Source organism: Hemibagrus wyckioides, linkage group LG20 (genome assembly GCF_019097595.1).
Source record: "Hemibagrus wyckioides isolate EC202008001 linkage group LG20, SWU_Hwy_1.0, whole genome shotgun sequence".
NCBI lineage: Eukaryota > Metazoa > Chordata > Actinopteri > Siluriformes > Bagridae > Hemibagrus > Hemibagrus wyckioides.
In genome coordinates this window covers 10,422,775-10,443,725 of record NC_080729.1, presented here as the reverse complement: position 1 = coordinate 10,443,725, position 20,951 = coordinate 10,422,775, and the positions used below count along the sequence as shown (strand labels likewise).

Sequence of the window (20,951 nt, the reverse complement as noted above, 5' to 3'; positions counted from 1 at the left end):
ACATCTGCATCTGAGTTACATTCTTTGTATCGTTTCCTTCCCATCCATTAATGCTGACTCCCCCACCACCACCACCACCACTTTCTCCCTGTTATCTCCTGGGCTAAGGGATTTGTGGTTTCTGAAAGCTTTTTGTATGTTTCTCATCTCTCTTACTCTCTTTGAGGAAAAAAAAAATACATCCGCATGAAACAAGAGACGAGTGTGTCTGAGAAAAAAGTCTACTTAATGAATTTTCTTAAAATCGGATAAGTAATTGTCAAATAAATTAGCGAATGTGTGTGAATAAAGAAAGCACAGTGACTAAAATGATTGTTTTCTTATTTTTATATTGTCTTCATGCCTTGTAACAAACTTATCATTTGCAAACAAACTCAAAGAAAAGCCTCATTCTGGTCTCAATGTTCTTGGCATAAATAAGATTGGTATCAGTACTTATAACATTAAAGCGTACAGTTTAGGACAAAGGCACCTCTGCGCCTGGATTGAGACACCAAGACGTTTCATCTCATGCCATCTCATTTTGGAGTGTAAAGCAGAATAAAACAATCATACATATCTTGTGACATTATTTATACCAATACAGGACAATGATATCTTTTTCTAATCACTGTAAACTTTCACACCAATAATCACAGAGTAGTACGCATTACAGCAGCATAAACCCAGAACCCAGTCTTGTAGCCCTTCCTCTTCAGTGACACCACATACCTTTTGAACTATGCAAACTTTGTTCACTATGTTTTTGCAGGAGACATTCATTCACCATACAGAGCAGTAGTTTTCACTCCAAGTCTTGTACTTTTGGACCTCATACAAGTTTATTAAGCAACAATTGCCCGATTCTTTAAATCAGTTGTGTCAGAACAGATTGCTAATCACAGTACAGTCCCCCCCCCCAACAAATCATAATGACCAGCAGTTCACAACTGTCCATTTACTACAGTGATGCTGCAAACCAGCTAGACATGCAAGTGAAAAATATTGAAGGGAATAAAATGTGGCAAAATATTCTTAAATAATACATAATCAGGCACTCTTGGTGCATTGATCCAATGGTATATTAAAGAGGTGTTTTGTTTTTTTTTAATAAAAGGGTTTTTATTCTTAATAAAAATAACAACAATAATAAGTGGTGCCTAAAGTCCTAAACTGACCTTTAACACACAGCAGTTAAATACAAAAACATACATGTGATTAGTACATTTTATATGACCACAGCTGTATCATATTCAAGTCAAATGTCATGACAAATGTCATGTAATGGTGACTTCAGCATAATCCTTCAGATCATAAATAAGAAATGCCCAACACACCTTTCAGCTCTATAGTTCTCATCAGGCAGAGTGTGTGTACAAATTACAATAATTGTTCTCATGGTTAGTACATGAACACTAATTTAAAGAAGAAAAAAAGCTGTAGTGTTTACAGAAAAAAGGTTTCAAGGAACTGTTAGATCCTCTTAGTGCAATGGTGCAGTCATTAAAAGAATAACAAATTCAGACTGAAAGGGGAAAAAAAGAGAAAAGAAAAAAGACTGTCTACAGAAAAAAACAACATGGGAATGTGAGACTATTCATCTAGGTGTAGACACATGTCAAAATCATAAAATGGGATTTTTGTACTATGTAAAAGAATACAAATAATACAAAAACAACATTACTACAGCACCCCCTTCTGGAATTTAGTATGTTGGTCACAATATTCTGTTTGCTCATATGTGCAATTCTTAAATGAAATTTATTAGCTGTATGACAATCATGCTTACCGACCATATTATGTTAATTGTTTCACAAAGATCTGAAGTGAATGTGCATCAAAAAATGTGACCGAATTTTTCAACCATGCCTGGCAAGCATGTGAATACAAATTAAAAACGCTGTGAGACTTTTGCTCTGAATTCTCAGTTACTGATTTATGTTATTTGTTAGGCCTCATAAGTTCATAATATATATGACAATACTTTTGATTAATGCTAACTAATTTAACTTCACAATATATAGTTATGCCTATGTATAATCACAGATTAGGAGTAAGTATGTGTTTATAAGGTCATATGGGCTGAGAATGGAGGTGGGACAGCACACTGTGGAGGACAGACAGCAGCCTGTTCTCTGTCTCTCTCAGGCTTCTTGATGCTTTGGACTGCAGATGCACTGATACTGACAGCATTCACAAATGCACTTATTCTAATATGTATGACTGTACATTATAGTAACACACAACTAATCAGTCAGGACTAACTCTACTTGACACCTCTGGTGCTCTCGTGTTGAGGCAAATTTCCAGTTATAGAGTCAAAAACAGCTGATGGATTGTGTGTGAGCATTTATGTCTGTCATGTAGTGTCAACTATGCCAAAAAATCTGCTAGACTCCTACCACTGTTGATGATACAGTGTCAGAGTCTTTCATATGAATATGTGTCACATGCGAGATTAAAATATTCAGGGCCACTAGAATTTGGTGTCAGTAGGTTTGCACATCAGTCATCAGTAAAACCACTTGATCCAATGCTCAGCTCAATAAATATTTACTTAAAACAAATAACTATTTTCAGCCCAATCCTTCAATCCAGTCAACCATCAGACTCAGCAGACTATTCTATTATCTTTCTCATTATTTTACATGGCTTAATGCTTCATATTTCATCCTTACTGTATTCATCAGCATTTTTCTTAGACTATTTACCACCAGTCTGACTCCGTTGCCCAATTTCTACCCTGCTACCATTCCTTCCACCACCCAAGTGCCACCCAGACCACCCCCCACCCCCCACTCTCTTTCTATGTGAAATTCTGCAGAGGTTGGCTGACCCGTAGGCAGGTCCAGTAGAGTGCTCTGGCCAAAGTCACCACAACCAGTAGCAGCATGGCCACCCAAGCAGCATATATCCCTCCATACACTTGTGCCTTAGACCATGTCCCCCCCTGTGGAGAGCAAGTTGTTTAGAAATTAACACATTTCAGGGAAGAAAAGAAGCAAAGAGAAGAAGGTCAGTTTACACTCACAATAAGTCCAGCAGCCGAGATGCTGAACAACAAGCAGAGGAGGAAACACCAGAGACTCCGCCTCCTTGGGTATGTCTGGCCAATTGAAGAACTGCAGCAGATTCAGTTTTAAAGCTTTAAATGTTGAAGTGAATATATATATAAAAAAAATTAATATATATAAAATTAATATATATAATATTAAAGGAACGCTTTGAAAACACATCAGACCTCAATGGGGAAAAATATACTGATATGGACTGGGTAATGTGTTAGGAACGAAAGGATGCCCTATTGTTTGCTGGAAAGGAAAATTATCAACCTACAGAGGGCTGAATTCAAAGACACCCCAAAAATCAAAGTGAAAAAATGATGCAGCAGGCTAGTCCATTTTGCTGAAATTTCATTGCAGCAACTCAAAATGGTATTCAGTAGTTTGTATGGCCCCCATGTGCTTGTATGCATGCCTGACAACATCGGGGTATGCTCCTAATGAGATGATGAATGGTGTCCTGGGGTATTTCCTCTCAGATCTGGACCAGGGCATCACTGAGGTCCTGGACAATCTGAGGTGCAACCTGGCAGCGGCAGCGAATGGATCAAAACATAATGTCCCAGAGGTGTTCTGCTGGATTTAGGTCAGGTGAGCCTGGGGGCCATTCAATGGCATCAATTCTTTCATCCTCCAGGAAATGCCTGCATACTCTCACCACATGAGGCTGGGCATTGTTGTGCACCAGGAGGAACCCAGGACCCACTGCACCAGCGTATATACCTAATGGCAGTCAGGGTGCCATTGTCTAGCCTGTAGAGGTCTGTGAGTCCCTCCTTGGATATGCCTCCCCAGACCATCAGTGACCCACCAGCAAACCAGTCATGCTGTACGATGTTGCAGGCAGAAATGTGCTCAGGGTGAACCTGCTCTCATCTGTGAAAAGCACAGGGTGCCAGTGGTGGACCTGCCAATTCTGGTGTTCAATGGCAGATGCCAATTGAGCTCCACGGTGCCGGGCAGTAAGCACAGGGCCCACTAGAGGACGTGGGGCCCTCAGACCAACCTCATGAAGTCTGTTTCTGATTGTTTGGTCAGAGACATTCACACCAGTGGCCTGCTGGAGTCTGCCAGTGCTCATCCTGTTCCTCCTTGCACAAAGGAGCAGATACTGGTCCTGCTGATAGTTTAAGGACCTTTTACGGCCCTGTCCAGCTCTCCTAGTGTAACTGCCTGTCTCCTGGAATCTCCTCCACACTCTTGAGACCATTGCCAACCTTCTGGCAATGGTATGTATTGATGTGCCATCCTGGAGGATTGGACTGCCTGTGCAACCTTTATAGGGTCCAGGTATCACCTCATGCTACCAGTAGTGACACTGACCCTAGCCAAATGCAAAACTAGTGAAAAACAGCCAGAAAAGATGAGTAGGGAAAAAAATGTCAGTGGCATCCAACTGTAAAACCATTCCTGTTTTGGAGGTCTTCTAATTGTTGCTCATCTAGTGTACCTGTTGTTAATTTTATTAACACCAAAGCAGCTGAAACTGATTAACAACCCCCTCTGCTACTTAACTGACCAGATCAATATCCCAGGAGTTTAACTGACGTGATGCTATACTCTGATTAAAAAGTGTTCCTTTAATTTTGTTGAGCAGTTACACCAATTTAAATAATAGGCAATTCAAAGTATTAAAAGTCAGACAATTCCAAATCCAAATGACAGCCACCAGCTTTACAAAGGTGAGCCATGTGTAAAGGACATTAGACACTGAATGTTGAGTAGCTTCCATCTACTAAATTCTGACAAGACAGTAAATACTTCTACTAGGACCAAAGTTAGGTAGAAGTCAGCTATGTGATTATGTTGTAAACTCATATGATGTGGTTGGCCTTACATCATGGCCAGTTACATCATGTGTAGCAGTGAAAGACCTTGGTGTGATTACTTGAAGCATATGTAAATAATATTACTTAGATAGCCTTTTTCAGAAATATTGCCAATAAATTTATTTTCACTACATGATGTAGAACATTTTAATCAAAATCTAGTTTGTTTGCTACCTCTAGGTTGGACTATTGCGATGCCTCACAGTAGGGATGTTCCTATATCAGCATCAGAATCAGTTTTATTGCCGAGTACTGTGGGTTTTTCCACGTACAAGGAATTTGCCTTGGTGTATTGGTGCAAAACAACAAAAAAATATATATAAGTTTTTCATTGCCACCAATGCTTTTGGTTTGTCACTTAGGGATAACTGGACACTCACACTTTTCTGCAGTGGGGACATCGGGCCAGGGTCCTGTCAGTAAACTCTGTCCACTGCAAAGTGAAGAAAATAATAACTGTTATTAATGATGTAGAATATGATGATTTTGTTAAGAAAGTAAAGCTATGTATAGCACAATACAAAAAATATGGGTTGAGAATGATGTTGAAGATGAATAATAATAAAAAAATCATAATGGTGAATCTATCACTGTTGCTGAAATACCTGTTGCCCAAAATACCAGCTGTGTTGATATTGGATTGTGGCAACAGTAAATGCCAGGAATAGAAAAAGCTTTTGCACGGTTATCACGGGATCTCAAAGAAAAAAAAAACTAGATAGTGTTTTCCTCCAGGTGTGATATGCTGCATTGTAACATAGCAGTGGTTCAAAAGGTGACACAGCTTCTCTGTAGGTTGATTTATATTTCTGTATCACTTGCAAAGAGCAAAGTATTTATACTTGCACATGAAATGTGTCCTCTGGGATGTGCTGTGCTTGAACTACACCAGAATTTATAATACATAGTAACTGTATTATAATATTTGTACACCAAGCATGATAAATTATAAAACAAATGACTTCTTACTAAAAACATTTGTGGGATGTTTTAACTTGTCTGTATTCAGCAGTATAAGCAACTTTAGTATCATCACTTCAATTTAATAGACATTTAAAATCCACAAGTCTATTAATGAGGGAATACAATAATTTAAAATTTAGTTTAATTAAGAAACTGAGATCCTATAGAATTAAACGGGTCATTATAATGCGCTTCAACTTTTATAAAGCCTCATACTTTCTAAAATATCTACATTAACACAATATCACGATTGTAGATTCTATCAAGAAATACATCATACAATAATGTGATCATATTGCTGTGTGAGAAGCAAAGATGAAAAGCAGGAGGAAAAACCTGTGTTGATTTGTACTAGCTTTCCTGTTCTCATAGGAGATTTTTTTTTATTAAAGACAACAGTCTGAGAACCTCCCAGCACAAATGACTTAAAATGAGATTTGTACAGAGCATTTATCCAGCATTTTCAGAAAGCAGTGCAGGAGTGGAAGCAGGGGCATAGTCGAGCAACATTTTGTGAATGGAAGGCGGAGCTGCGTAAGGTGGTGGGAAGTGGTGGGAATCACACACCTGTGCTTAATTTTACTAATAACGTTTCCTGTGTTGCAGTGAGCAGTGGGAGAGATAAAAAGGTGGAAAAGTAGGGGCGAGGAAGAGAGCTGAGCATGCAGAGCCAAGTGTGTGAATGTGAGTGTGCATGTATAGTTAAAATAGTTATGCAAAACAAAAAATAAAGTGCAGTTTGTGTTCGCAAGCCTGCCACTGCTTTCCTCTTTCTCTAACCTTCTGAGTTGTCTACAGAGTACAAGCATATCTATAGAACACTGAAAGAACAAGGTGCAATAATGGAAAATTGAGAAATTTAGCAATAGAATTATCATTTGGTCAAGCAATTGATTTAGCAATTGATTGTTTCACATTTCCAATGTATTTACAGAAGTACTCTGATTTAAACACCAGTTATGTCATAACTAACAAACCATTTCCATGTATTGCGACCAGACACACCTCTCCACCAACCAATCAGCATTCACCCATCACTGTAGAAAGGGATCAAAGCAGCAAAGGGAAAATAATAACGCGTGGAAGACACATGCTAATAACCTAAAACCAGTATGGAATGGCCTCCATGAGATTACCAACTACAAAATGAGAAGAACTCCCTTTCTGCTGAATGACCACCAGCTCACTAACAACTTGAATGTGTTCATTTGTAGATTTGTAAATGCAGTGGACACTATCTTGCCCTCCTCTATAACCCTGTTTCTCACATCTCACATCTGCTTATTTCATCATAAATGAGCAAGCAGTTATAAGAAATTACAGACCGCCTCAACCCAGATTCCACTTCAAGATGTCACTTCCAAAACGGCTTAAATAGAAGAATATGTGTCGGATACTAAATAAATAACATTTAAGCAATTTTAGCATGAGAGCATCAGCAGGACATCCAACATCAGCAACAGCAGGGACATCTCTGGGCAAAGGTGTATAAAACCGTGATCACCATTTGCATCTGGCTAAATAATAATATCACCAGGTCATTTGGGTGATATGCAGTTCTTACACTCTAACATTTAAAGCTAAAGTCCATTTAAATTACAAATGGAAAGAACCGTATAAAATGTTTGGGCAGGATTTTTCCTGCATTCTTCTAGACTCTGATAAGCCCAAGATATTTCATGCATTTTGTTACCGCTACGCTGTAATAAACTTCTTCTTTAAAACCTTCTACGTCCCTATCATTTTATTTTCTTGTATAGTCTACAGGCTTTTCAGGACACAAAATCTGAGAAAAGTGTCAGACCCAGATCTAGTGTTCTCCTGCAGGTCAAACAATCTATGCCAGATCCCGTTTGTTGGTGCATTAGGGATTTCTTGACAAATAAAATATAGCAGGTACAGCTAGGAAAACAAACCCACACTGTAAGACCCTCAGCACTAGAATACAGCAAGGCTGGGTACTCTCAATCAATGGTTACAGGATGCTGAGCAGCTGATGTCCTACAGTCACAACCAAAGTGTATGTTTTTGCTACTTCCAAAAGTACTTCTATCAAAGCCAGCACAATATACAACAATATTTTATCCCCAAAGCTATGGCACTCACTAACCCTAATGGGAATTATTTGAATCAAATTTTTTTTTTTACTTCTCTCACTATTGCTCTTTCTGTAGCTCTAACTCATCTGCAGCAGAATGGCCCTACACTGCATACACTACAGTAAAATGTTCATGTTATACTGGTCATACTGTAAACAATAATTATTTTGTTTCTGTTTCCTTTCATATTTAGTCTATATCTATTATTTAATAAAGATTTCTCTAGGTTTATTGTCTATTTTCCTGAATATTTGTAGTCTGTGCACTTGTCTTGTCTGTTTACATATGTAAGCCTTAGGTTTTGCCCGTGAAGACATTTGTTGTTAAGAATGAGAGCATTGAGAAATACAAAGCATTTTGAAGCTGTAAAGAGGGAAAAATCAATCATGGCCATAGCAAGGGCATAGCTAATACATTAATTTGTATTGTCTAAAAACCAGACATCAAATAGGTCTGGTAAGGAAAACAATAGCAGATGATGACAAATTGTGAAAAAAAACCCTCAAAAGAACAGTTACCAACAACCTTCACAGGGGTATCACAAACTACCATTCAATGAAGAATTTGAGGGCAGAAATAGCTATAGTACAAGATGCACCACTCATAAGCAGTAGGAATCAGAAGGCCAGACTGAACTACCCATAGAAATAAAGAGATAAGCAACAATAGTTCTAGCAACTAAGATTAAACACTACCAAGGTGATGTAAAGTAAAGTAAAGTAAATTGTTCTCTGTGAAGAAAGAAAGGATCTGCTAATCATCTAAAACATACATCGGTCAAGGGGAGATAGTATCATGGCATAGCTGCTTTTAAAACAGGCTTATTAATTTTTATTGACCCATGATGGTTGCAGCCATCATGTAATCAGAAGTTTACAGAAACATTGTCTGACAGTTTACAGAGAAATGCATCCATCACAAGTCAGTTTTGAACCTGCCATCTTATAACTGTTGCAACCTTTTATGCCCTCCTGATGCACACAATATAGTGGTAGATGAGTGTAAAAACAATAATGGTTGCATTGCAACTGCTTCTACAGTTCACCTCTCACCTATAAACCAGGCCTCTGCAGTGGACTGGCATCCCATCCAGTGTGTATTCCCGCCTCAATCAGCCATGACCCAGATCATCGTCAAATACTGAAGTAAAATGAATATTGCGACTACTGCGATCTGTGATGACTATACTGGTTGTTGTCATGGTGTTGTCACAGTGTTATGTGAAATGAATGATTATGATATTTTTAATGAGGATAGTACCAAGAAGGTGTTGCTACAGTGACCGCATGACACTCGGGCCCCGCTAGGCTGTGGGTCTGGACTAGCTGGCCCAGGGTGTACAGGCCCCAAATTAATGATCCTCTTACTGCAACACACAAACAGAAAATGTGCATTAACCCCTGTTCAGTAATGTTAAAAATACATTCATAATGTTTTTGACACTGATTATTTATCAGTTTCCCAGTTTCCTGTAATTGTCATATACATTCACCATGCATTTTATTGAGAAATGCTCAATCATGTAATTATCAAATCATGTGGTAACATCATGGTGCATTAAATTGTGCAAATACAGGTTAAGAGCTTCAAATATCAATTTGGGGAAAGCTTGCAAAAAAGAGAGGGGGAGCAATCCATTAGCTAAGCACAGTTAAAAAAAAAAAAAAAGATCTATAGAACATTTCAAATAATCTTCCGTACTTTCAGCCTGAATTGTAGGCTGTGTTTTATATGAAAAACAGTCATTTAAATTCCAGTATAGAAATTTTAATTAAAATGTCCTTTCACTCTGTTTTCTTACCAATTCACATCACCTGCTTATAAAACAAACAAATTAGGAGTAAATACAGAACAATTACATGATTCATTAGCGTAACAGGAAAAAGAGAAACATCCTATCACTCTTAGAAATGCTTTAACTGTTGTCTGATATGAGATTTTGTCCCTGCCTCACCAGTAAGGGCGTGGACATGCGATGCGCTGAGATGTGACCTTGCAGATGAGCAGACAGTTACAGGGACAGCGCACATACTTCTTCCCAGCTGGAGCATTCTTTATGGGCTAAGAGGAGAAAGAATAATAGTGAAGGACAAAAATCACCTGAAGTATTAGAAAGATTGCATGAGAGAAAGGGAGGGAATTGACTTAATGTCAGTAGCAGCTAAACTTCAAAAATAAAGCTCAACTGCTACCTATTTTATCTCATCCTGCTTAATGCAAAAAAGCAGCACTTTTTTTTTTACTTTATATAGTACAAACAGTACCAATGAACCAGACTACAGCATGAGCCAAAAAAATGTTGTTAGTCCAACCAAACACTATTAGTTCCTATTGGCAGGTCCCAAAGACCATTTAACTGGGACCTTTGGTACTGCACGGAAATGAGCTTTATGCATTTTCATGGACTTACAGTTGCTTCATTGCACACACCACACTTGACCACGTGCTGGTGGATCTTGCCCTCAACACTGATAAGAGACTGACACACACGGCAGCTGATCACAGGGGCACTGCCACTCTCAGGTGATGTCAGGGGTGAGTAGGGTGGAGGATCCTCTCCCAAAAGCACAGAGGGCTGAGACGGGCTTGGAAACGGCGGGAAACCTGAGGGATGACAATTTGATTTAGCATTTCATGATTTTGGTGTAAAGACTACTGTCACATAATAAGCAAATGTATTTAAAAAAAAAGCATCTCGTGATTTTGATACAAGAGATCTTACTGACTATGAATTAGTTGGATGCTTTATGTCCCAGGAAGCCCTCATGTCTGTGTTACCTTCTGGCTCTCCCTTTTATAGTTATGCTGTGATAGCTAGTCTTACCGGAGTCCCTGGCTGCACACTGCAAGTACTTTGTCTTTAACCATCACATGATCAGTAGCATACAGAATATTTTTCTCTCTCTTTTTGTTTCTCTTTTTCCACTCAGTCTCTCTCAGTCTCTCTCTCCCTCGAGCTTTACGTCCCAGTCCCGAGCTCCCAGTGTTCTTAGTTTCCAGTGTGACAGCTTATTCTTTCCAGATCTACCTGACCCATCCATACATTCTACCCCTGTTTGAAGTCTCCTCACTTGGTGGTGATCATTGCTGCTGGGAATAGAGCTGGGTGGCTCTATGTGGCGATATAGACTATTGCTTTGAACTGCCATTGCATCAATGCGTCAGTTTTCATCAGGAATGAATTAGTGTTAAGTCTATAATGAACTCAGAAATTACACTGACCTATTAGTTCAAGAGCTGACCTGTTAGTTCAAGAGTTCTTGGTTGCACAATTCCATGTGAATATAAACTGTTGACGAAAGGACATTACATTTACATAGTTTACTGTCCAGTGTCACCCAAATGAGGATGGGTTTCCTTCTCAACTCAAGGTTTCTTACTCGTATCATTTCAGGGAGTTTTTCCTTGCCACTGTTGCTTCAGGCTTGTTCGTTAGGGATAAATAGTAACTTAACTTTGCACTTTATAATAAATTGCCACTTGCTATAAAAATAAACTGAACTGAATCTAATATGTATGATCATCTTCTTTCAGCTGATCCCTATGAGGGGTCGCCACAGAGGACCAACTGATCCGCACAACGATTTGGCACAGGTTTTATGCCAGATGCCCTTCCTGACGCAACCCTCCAGTGGCTGGGCCTTCTGCATGGCAGGCAAGAAACCTGCCACTGAGCCACCAATGCCAACGAACTGAATCTAATATAACAGTCCTAAATTCAAAACAAAGGTGCTGACTATGCAGTCACTATGATCTAATTGTTTGCTAACCAAGTTACTATAACAAACTTTGAGTATTTCTACATTTCCGTTTAGCTCGAGGAACAGACACAGTCTCAATGCTGTGAAACCTGGGTGATGACTCATTGCAGCCAGAAGATGGCTGGTTGGTTTAGTCTGTTCTGCTCCCTGCCCTATTACTGAATATTTAGGCCTGTTCTGAGACCATGTGCTAAGCTGCAACTAATGAGAGCAACACCTTCTTGAGTGGGAAGGACACGTCAACCTAGCAGACCAGCCTTGCCCGCAAAACTGCTCCAAAGAATTATAAAGACCCCATAGCTTTCAGAGCACCACCTGGACATCCAGCAGTCCAGTGACCATAACCTGCTTTAAGCTACACAGCTGCATTGAAATGTGGCCAGAACACAATACTGCATCCAATATCGCTTTCTCCAATTTACACACCTCAACAACATTTTGACTCATCAACAGCTCCTACATGAAAAACTTCCTTTGAGAACGTATGCTTGCCCAAGAACCTAGGATAACTTGCTATGCCTGGCACTCTGGCTTCTAATATACACCTTACACATGCTGCTGGAGCCCCTAAAGGCCTAGCTTAAACTTCAAATAAGACAGTCTCCTATAACAGCTCTTTTCTGTTTTCTCAGCTGGTGCTTCACTGACAAGAGCAAAACAGTTAACACACAGTAAGTGGTACTTTCAACAACGTGGCTGCAGTTCTGCAAGTGGACCTTCTGCAGTGTCCCCAGTGCCATCTCACCTGAACAAACCTGCATTCAAAAAGGTGGGTATGGCTCTGGTAAGGCCAGTCCCAAAATCCACCTGGGGCCATGATACTCCTAGACAGTCCTACACCATTAAACCACCTTCCAGAACATCAGAACATCACCAGGGAATTTGTTCTTCTCTTCAGCCATATGGGGATCCCAAAAGACCTCCTGCCTGACCAAGATACGTCCTTTGCATCAAAATTAATGGTTGGGCTCTGCTGGCCATAGCCAGTGATGAATGAGAAGGGGAGGAACTGGGACCTCGTCCTTTCTAATGTCCTGTCTGTCATGCTCAAAACACCTCATTGTGAAACACATAGAGGAGGCAGAACCAGAGCAGGAGCAAACCTATAACCAGCTGGCCCAGCCCTGCAAGTTTCAACTAGTTTGACTGGGGGCTTCTACTACTATTCAGCACTAAATGAAAGTTCCCTGGGTCTTTGCACACAGTCCTCAAGCGAGTGGGACTAGTGAACTACCACCTGCAACAGCTGGGTATGTGACCAAGCATCCAAATTTAACATGTTAATTTGCTGATAGATTGAGCCTTCTACTGTGTCTGTGTTCTGACCCCTTAGCTGCGAGTTGCTACAACCCAATTTAATTTGTAAATCATTTATAAAGGAATTTGCATATAATAATTGGCATTCAAGTAAAACACTGGTGTCCTAATCTTAGACCTGAGTGTGTGTAAGATGTTAATGTACAGAGGCAGAATATGTTAATGTTAGCCTCAGCTGATCAGCAAATCATATCATTTGCATAAATAACTATTGTTATATGTAGATTACAACACCAAGTGTATTATATGCACAAAATTAAAAAGAAAAATTTTGTGAAATTCGGTTATTTCATACAGTTGAGTATTAAGGTAGTGGAACTTTCTAAAGATGAAAACAGATGGAAAAAAAAATATCCAAAGCCTTGAAAATGCCATTCAGTACTGTTCAATCATTTAATAAGAAGTGGAAAATTCGGGGATCTCTTGATACCAAGCCAAGGTAGACCAAGAACGATTTCACAAGAAAGAGCGCTGAGCATGGGACACTCTTAGACTTTCCAGCACAACACTGACCCTAAGCACAAGGTCAAGTTGACCCTCCAGTGGTTACAGCAGAAAAAGGTGAAGGTTCTGGGGAGATCTTAAATGAATTTGGGGCCTCACAGACAACTATTACAAAAGACTGCACACAGTTATTGATGCTAAAGGGTATTAAGTATATTAAGATACCAGGACTTTTAAACAGGGATCATCTCATTTTTTCATCTTGCCATGTTTGTTTTATGATTTTGCCACTCTGTTATAACCTACAGTTGAATATGAATCCTGCTCACTCATGTTTTAAAAATGGTACATATACGATACTAATTGTCTAAGGTTATGCAAACGTTTGAGCACAACAGTATGAATGTCATTAAACACAGACATATTAAATATGAAAAGAATAAAGACAGCAAGACAGCAAAAAAAAAAAAAAACCATAAATTGAAACAAAAAAGACATTCAAAACAGCCATTCAAGAATGCTTCAGTGTACTAGCTAGACAGTGTGAAAAAAGTAGCTATTTCCTTCATACATTAGTTTGACATATACCATTAATAGGTGTTTTTTCTTGCACCGTCACTTACGAATTAAAAAAAAATCATGATCTCAATTTAACTTGTCATTTAATAAGTTATTTAATTTGTCTCAATAAGGTTGTGCTGCATTCCAATTTTCCCCACAGATTTACAATGGAAAAATGTGAGGAGCTGTTGAGGAGCTGCCCCACTTAGTACAATCATAACATGGCCAAGCCATCTGCCAAAGCCATGCGCTATATTTCAACATATCCATCTCACTTTGTGACTTAAAATCGTCTAGAATCTCCCAAAATATTTTTGGAATAATGCTGAACACATTTACAAATTAATAATTTAGGACTGATTCAAGTCCCATGGGTTCCATGGCTTTAAGTAGATGAATATTTTGGAGAGGCACTGCCCTAAATAGACATACAGACGAGCCAAGGATGTTTTCTTGTTTGCTATAATGTGCACGGTTTGTAAATCACGAAAACAAAAAAAATTCTCAAACAGAATCCTCTCGATTCTATGCCAAAAAAAAGCAAAAAAGAGTTTCTCTTCTGATCCAGAATTATGCAGCTCTAGACCAGTTTGGTATGTCTTAAGCTGTACAGTGCTGTATAGTCCCCAGTGTGCTGCATACCAACATCAGGCTTCCTATACCCTCCTGCTTTTCCAGCATCAGGGAAGGTGCTTTAAAATGCAAGGGAATTCAACGAGTCACTTACAATAAAAACAATTTAAAAAAAAAAAGTTCCCCTGTGGAAAGTGCTTGATCAGGGTACCACTGCCACAGAATCAGATAATTGCACAAATAACTGATAATTGCACAAATATGTAAGGGTATTCCTGATTAAGTACTCCAGGAGTGTATATATTTTCTGTTTTCATGTCAAACCATTTTCTTTTTAGCTCACTTAATTCACATAGAATTCACATTTTCTGTAATTTGGCACCAGACTTGGGCCTTAATATAAAGTATATAATTTATGTCTGTTAAATACTGTTTTATTTTGTTTGTTAGAACTCTGGCTGAAAGTCTGGTTGCATGTAAGACAACTGACCAGCTTGTACACCTCTCACAGCATCTATGCACATGGTAAATTTTTGCATTCCAGATAGCAATAAAATGACCACAGTAGCTGTATGTTTCTGGTGGACTGTGTATTCTATGGACCTGTATGTTTGCTTCATGTCAAATGATCATGCTCCATTCACAACAAGCTGTTGTGAATGTGCAAGCTGACAGAGGCACTGTAGAAGAGCAGAGACTCTGGCTCCCATTTTATGTGTATGCTATAAAATTAAATATGCCCTGTAGTAGCAAACAAATGTCTTTTTTCTAACAACGGATGGGACCGTTAATATCACAACACAGTTTTAATCTTTAATCTTAGTTTGTCGAAAAAATAGTATAAGGCAGAAAAAAGAGGAAGACAGAAAAAAACACTAACATCCAGTGATCCTGACAGAAAGTCAGCGAGGGGCACCTGTAAAATACGAAAAATAGGGATAGGGATGCACGATATTTATCGGATAGACAAATTATCGGCCGACATAGTCGGATAAATCAGACTGATTGATTGATTTACCAGCAAGTGTACTTTATCGGATCTAATTATCGCATTTAATTTACACTACTCACAAAAAGTTAAGGATATTCGGCTTTCGGGTGAAATTTCAGGATGCACCTAAAATGTACTGTAACCTTTACAGGTGAACTTAACTTGACCTTCTCTACACCAAACTGATTTATCCGTAACTTTTTGTGAGTAGTGTAAATTAAATCTGATAACTAGATCCGATAAAGTGTGCTTGCTGGTAAATCAATCAATCAGTCTGATTTATCCGAGATTAATCCGCTTTCCGAGTGCACGTGACTGCAGCTTTAACCTGCAGTGACTCTCAGCCTGTGTCACACTCATTAGGTCATCATCTGTGAACATGTCTTTGCCGGTCTGGAAGTTTTTCCCTGTGGCAGCGAAGGACTATTTGCAACGCATGTTCAGCAAGGATTTCGAGAGGAGGTAAAAAGGCGTCAAGTTTTAACACAACAAATCTTATCTCTCACTTGAGGGGTCGTCATCGTGGCGAAGCTGTATTAAAAGATTTAAAAGAATATGAAGCAGCTGCTGCAGCTAACACGGAGCATGTGACTTAAGGTCTATATACCTTCCTCATCCTCATGCACTAAAAAGGTTGAATAGATGCATTTCTTTGTTATGCATGAAATACTTGAATATAAATTTGTTGTTAATGAGTTGTTAACTGCAGATAAACCATAGTTCTGCTAAACCCTTTCTGTTCTTATTGTAGTGCCTTACACAAAAAATAAAAACATCTGAAGAGTCTGTTAGTCTGCTATTACAGTTATGCCAGAGCTACTAAAATATCAGTTTCATCAGTGCACCTTAGATTTTCTATTCTCCTGGGTGCACAAACTGCAGATTATATGAAAATCTTAATATAATAATATGAACTCATTTGTTATCGGTATCGGAATCAGCCATGAGAAGGACTTAATTATTGGTTATCGGTATCGGTTTAAATTTTTCATATCGTGCATACCTAAAATTACCCCAGGGACCCCATGTAAATCTAACCCTATCACGATAGGGCTGTTTAAATTGTGCACCAGAGTTGAAGGTGGATGTGAGGTGCAGTACAAGCTCCATCCTTCTCCTACAAATGAAGAACCTCTTCTACTTAAAAGCTTTAAATTTAAAGAAATCACTAAAATGGCCATATGTTTCGTCTTTTCACTTCATAGCTGCAAGCCCTATAGAGGAGCATCTGTATCCAGAGAGGTGTTTGGACTCTGATACCCCAGGGAAGAAACTCAGAATCTGTATTTTATATTACAGGATACAGACACATAAATTCGGGTTATACTTTGTGTGAACAAAATTTGAATGCTACTGAGTTTAGCACTGTTAAAAATTGTTGGACAGCCCAATGTTATCCAGTGTCACTGAACAGCAGCTGATGCAAGTTAATTCAGTTGTTTGTTCTCTGTTATAACATTGAGACTGACTAACTAGCTAGCTAACAATGACACCATATGTTCAGAGTAATAGCCAGCATAGTCACATAGCTAGTTCAAATAGTACTAGTAACAGTTCAAAAAGTAGAGATTTTTTTATTTATATTTGTTCTTGGGATAAAGTAGAAACATACACTATATTGCCAAAAGTATTCTCTCACCCATCCAAATAATCAGAATCAGGTGTTCCAATCACTTCCATGGCCACAGGTGTATAAAATCAAGCACCTAGGCATGCAGACTGTTTTTACAAACATTTGTGAAAGAATGGGTCGCTCTCAGGAGCTCAGTGAATTCCAGCGTGGAATTGTGATAGGATGCTACCTGTGCAACAAATCCAGTCGTGAAATTTCCTCGCTCCTAAATATTCCACAGTCAACTGTCAGCTGTATTATAAGAACGTGTAAGTGTTTGGGAACGACAGCAACTCAGCCACGAAGTGGTAGGCCACGTAAACTGACGGAGCGGGGTCAGCGGATGCTGAGGCGCATAGTGCGAAGAGGTCGCCAACTTTCTGCAGAGTCAATCGCTGCAGACCTCCAAACTTCATGTGGCCTTCAGATTAGCTCAAGAACAGTGCGCAGAGAGCTTCATGGAATGGGTTTCCATGGCCGAGCAGCTGCATCCAAGCCATACATCACCAAGTGCAATGCAAAGCGTCGGATGCAGTGGTGTAAAGCACGCCGCCACTGGACTCTAGAGCAGTGGAGACGCGTTCTCTGGAGTGACGAATCGCGCTTCTCCATCTGGCAATCTGATGGACGAGTCTGGGTTTGGCGGTTGCCAGGAGAACGGTACTTGTCTGACTGCATTGTGCCAAGTGTAAAGTTTGGTGGAGGGGGGATTATGGTGTGGGGTTGTTTTTCAGGAGCTGGGCTTGGCCCCTTAGTTCCAGTGAAAGGAACTCTGAATGCTTCAGCATACCAAGACATTTTGGACAATTCCATGCTCCCAACTTTGTGGGAACAGTTTGGAGCTGGCCCCTTCCTCTTCTAACATGACTGTGCACCAGTGCACAAAGCAAGGTCCATAAAGACATGGATGACAGAGTCTGGTGTGGATGAACTTGACTGGCCTGCACAGAGTCCTGACCTCAACCCGATAGAACACCTTTGGGATGAATTAGAGCAGAGACTGAGAGCCAGGCCTTCTCGTCCAACATCAGTGTGTGACCTCACAAATGCGCTTCTGGAAGAATGGTCAAAAATTCCCATAAACACACTCCTAAACCTTGTGGACAGCCTTCCCAGAAGAGTTGAAGCTGTTATAGCTGCAAAGGGTGGACCGACGTCATATTGAACCCTATGGATTAGGAATGGGATTTCACTTAAGTTCATATGCGAGTCAAGGCAGGTGAGCGAATACTTTTGGCAATATAGTGTGTGTGTGTGTGTGTGTGTGTGTGTATGTGTGTATATATATATATATATACACACACACACACACATACAGTCATGTGAAAAAATTAGGACACCCCATTAAATATTCAGTTCTTTATTAAGAAATGTCAACATGTCAATTTCTGATCTTGTTTTAATTTGTACCTGTAGATAAAAGTGTCATGTTGCTTGTAAGTCATGTTGCATGTAAACAACAAAATATCACTTTGTGTTATATGTTATATATATATATATATATATATATATACACTCACACACACACACTATATTGCCAAAAGTATTCGCTCACCTGCCTTGACTCGCATATGAACTTAAGTGACATCCCATTCCTAATCCATAGGGTTCAATATGACGTTGGTCCACCCTTTGCAGCTATAACAGCTTCAACTCTTCTGGGAAGGCTGTCCACAAGGTTTAGGAGTGTGTTTATGGGAATTTTTGACCATTCTTCCAGAAGCGCATTTGTGAGGTCACACACTGATGTTGGACGAGAAGGCCTGGCTCTCAGTCTCCGCTCTAATTCATCCCAAAGGTGTTCTATCGGGTTGAGGTCAGGACTCTGCGCAGGCCAGTCAAGTTCATCCACACCAGACTCTGTCATCCATGTCTTTATGGACCTTGATTTGTGCACTGGTGCACAGTCATGTTGGAAGAGGAAGGGGCCAGCTCCAAACTGTTCCCACAAAGTTGGGAGCATGGAATTGTCCAACATGTCTTGGTATGCTGAAGCATTCAGAGTTCCTTTCACTGGAACTAAGGGGCCAAGCCCAGCTCCTGAAAAACAACCCCACACCATAATCCCCCCTCCACCAAACTTTACACTTGGCACAATGCAGTCAGACAAGTACCGTTCTCCTGGCAACCGTCAAACCCAGACTCGTCCATCAGATTGCCAGATGGAGAAGCGCGATTCGTCACTCCAGAGAACGCGTCTCCACTGCTCTAGAGTCCAGTGGCGGCGTGCTTTACACCACTGCATACGACGCTTTGCATTGCACTTGGTGATGTATGGCTTGGATGCAGCTGCTCGGCCATGGAAACCCATTCCATGAAGCTCTCTGCGCACTGTTCTTGAGCTAATCTGAAGGCCACATGAAGTTTGGAGGTCTGTAGCGACTGACTCTGCAGAAAGTTGGCGACCTCTTCGCACTATGCGCCTCAGCATCCGCTGACCCCGCTCCGTCAGTTTACGTGGCCTACCACTTCGTGGCCGAGTTGCTGTCGTTCCCAAACCCCTTCCACGTTCTTATAATACAGCTGACAGTTGACTGTGGAATATTTAGGAGGAAATTTCACGACTGGATTTGTTGCACAGGTGGCATCCTATCACAGTTCCACACTGGAATTCACTGAGCTCCTGAGAGCGACCCATTCTTTCACAAATGTTTGTAAAAACAGTCTGCATGCCTAGGTGCTTGATTTTATACACCTGTGGCCATGGAAGTGATTGGAACACCTGATTCTGATTAAAAGGAAAATAAACGGGAACTTTCGCCCAAAAAAGAGGAAATAACGCGCTGCTACATACTTCGGCACTGTGTGTGTCAGCAAATGGATAAGATCTTTACAATATAATATTACGAGTGATTACATTGATCAGCATACGCACTGTTTGTAATCGTCACCTACTTTTGAATAAAAAACGTGTCCTGTTAGTTTGTGTAATCGTGTGGTTCACTGAAATCTTGGCCAATTTAAATCTAATGTAAAAACTCTTCAGCTCTGCTGGCTCCAAAACAATCGTTTCGGTCTGTTGATAGGCGAGAGCGCACACCTTCCACTCCGTGTGCAACTGAGGACATTCTTTATGTAGATAGTACTGGTGCTGTAAAACTGGCTGCTGGCTAAAACAAGCAGATTAGTGTTAAGAGCATTGCTTTCATTTTATTTTTACTAAACTGTTTAATTCAAAAGAAATTAGTCAGGCACCCATCTAATGCTGCACACCGGATGCGGAAGTTGCTAGCTTCCTAAGCAATTAGCCAAAAATCTCCGAGCAACCAGCATGCTCACAAAAATAAACGTACCTTGCCCTGTGCAGTGCAAGAAACACCACAGTTGCTCACGCAACCAGCAGCTAATTACTCCCTAGAACACGAACATGAACAATAAAATGCACAAAAACAACATGATTACACATCTATCTTTTCTGTACACAGCACTCAGCCCGGGCCTATCTATGACAGCACCGCTATAGGGACTGGCTCTGTACTAAGCTAGCAATCTATACTCACTCTGCGGTTTGTTGGGTTGCGAAAACGGACTCGGTCCAGGAGAAACGCCGCCGATTCCGCCGCCAGCAGTCCCATCGCCGAGGTCTGAAAGTAACGGTGAGCGCTCGCCGTCTGCCATGGCGAGAGCAAGACACGGAGAAACGGGGCGCACTGTCAAACCACCGAGCAGCGCAGCTGGACGCGCTTTCGTCACATGGTTACAGACCGGCTACCGTGGCAACGTCAACGCATGCGCGTTTTTGCTACTGCCTGCTCCTCTC

General features: G+C 40.2%; 1 protein-coding gene across 1 annotated transcript; it reads right to left on the bottom strand.

The window, feature by feature from the left end:
* Positions 1-311: 311 nt before the first annotated feature.
* Positions 312-20,908, bottom strand: pip4p1a (phosphatidylinositol-4,5-bisphosphate 4-phosphatase 1a). The gene is made up of 7 exons (XM_058418589.1): positions 20,692-20,908; positions 10,343-10,536; positions 9,887-9,993; positions 9,193-9,298; positions 5,251-5,303; positions 3,011-3,101; positions 312-2,929 (listed from the first exon to the last, which is right to left on the bottom strand). The coding sequence occupies exons 1-7, from the start codon at positions 20,807-20,809 to the stop codon at positions 2,786-2,788; spliced, it is 813 nt and encodes a 270-aa protein (XP_058274572.1). The 5' UTR covers positions 20,810-20,908; the 3' UTR covers positions 312-2,785.
* Positions 20,909-20,951: the final 43 nt, after the last annotated feature.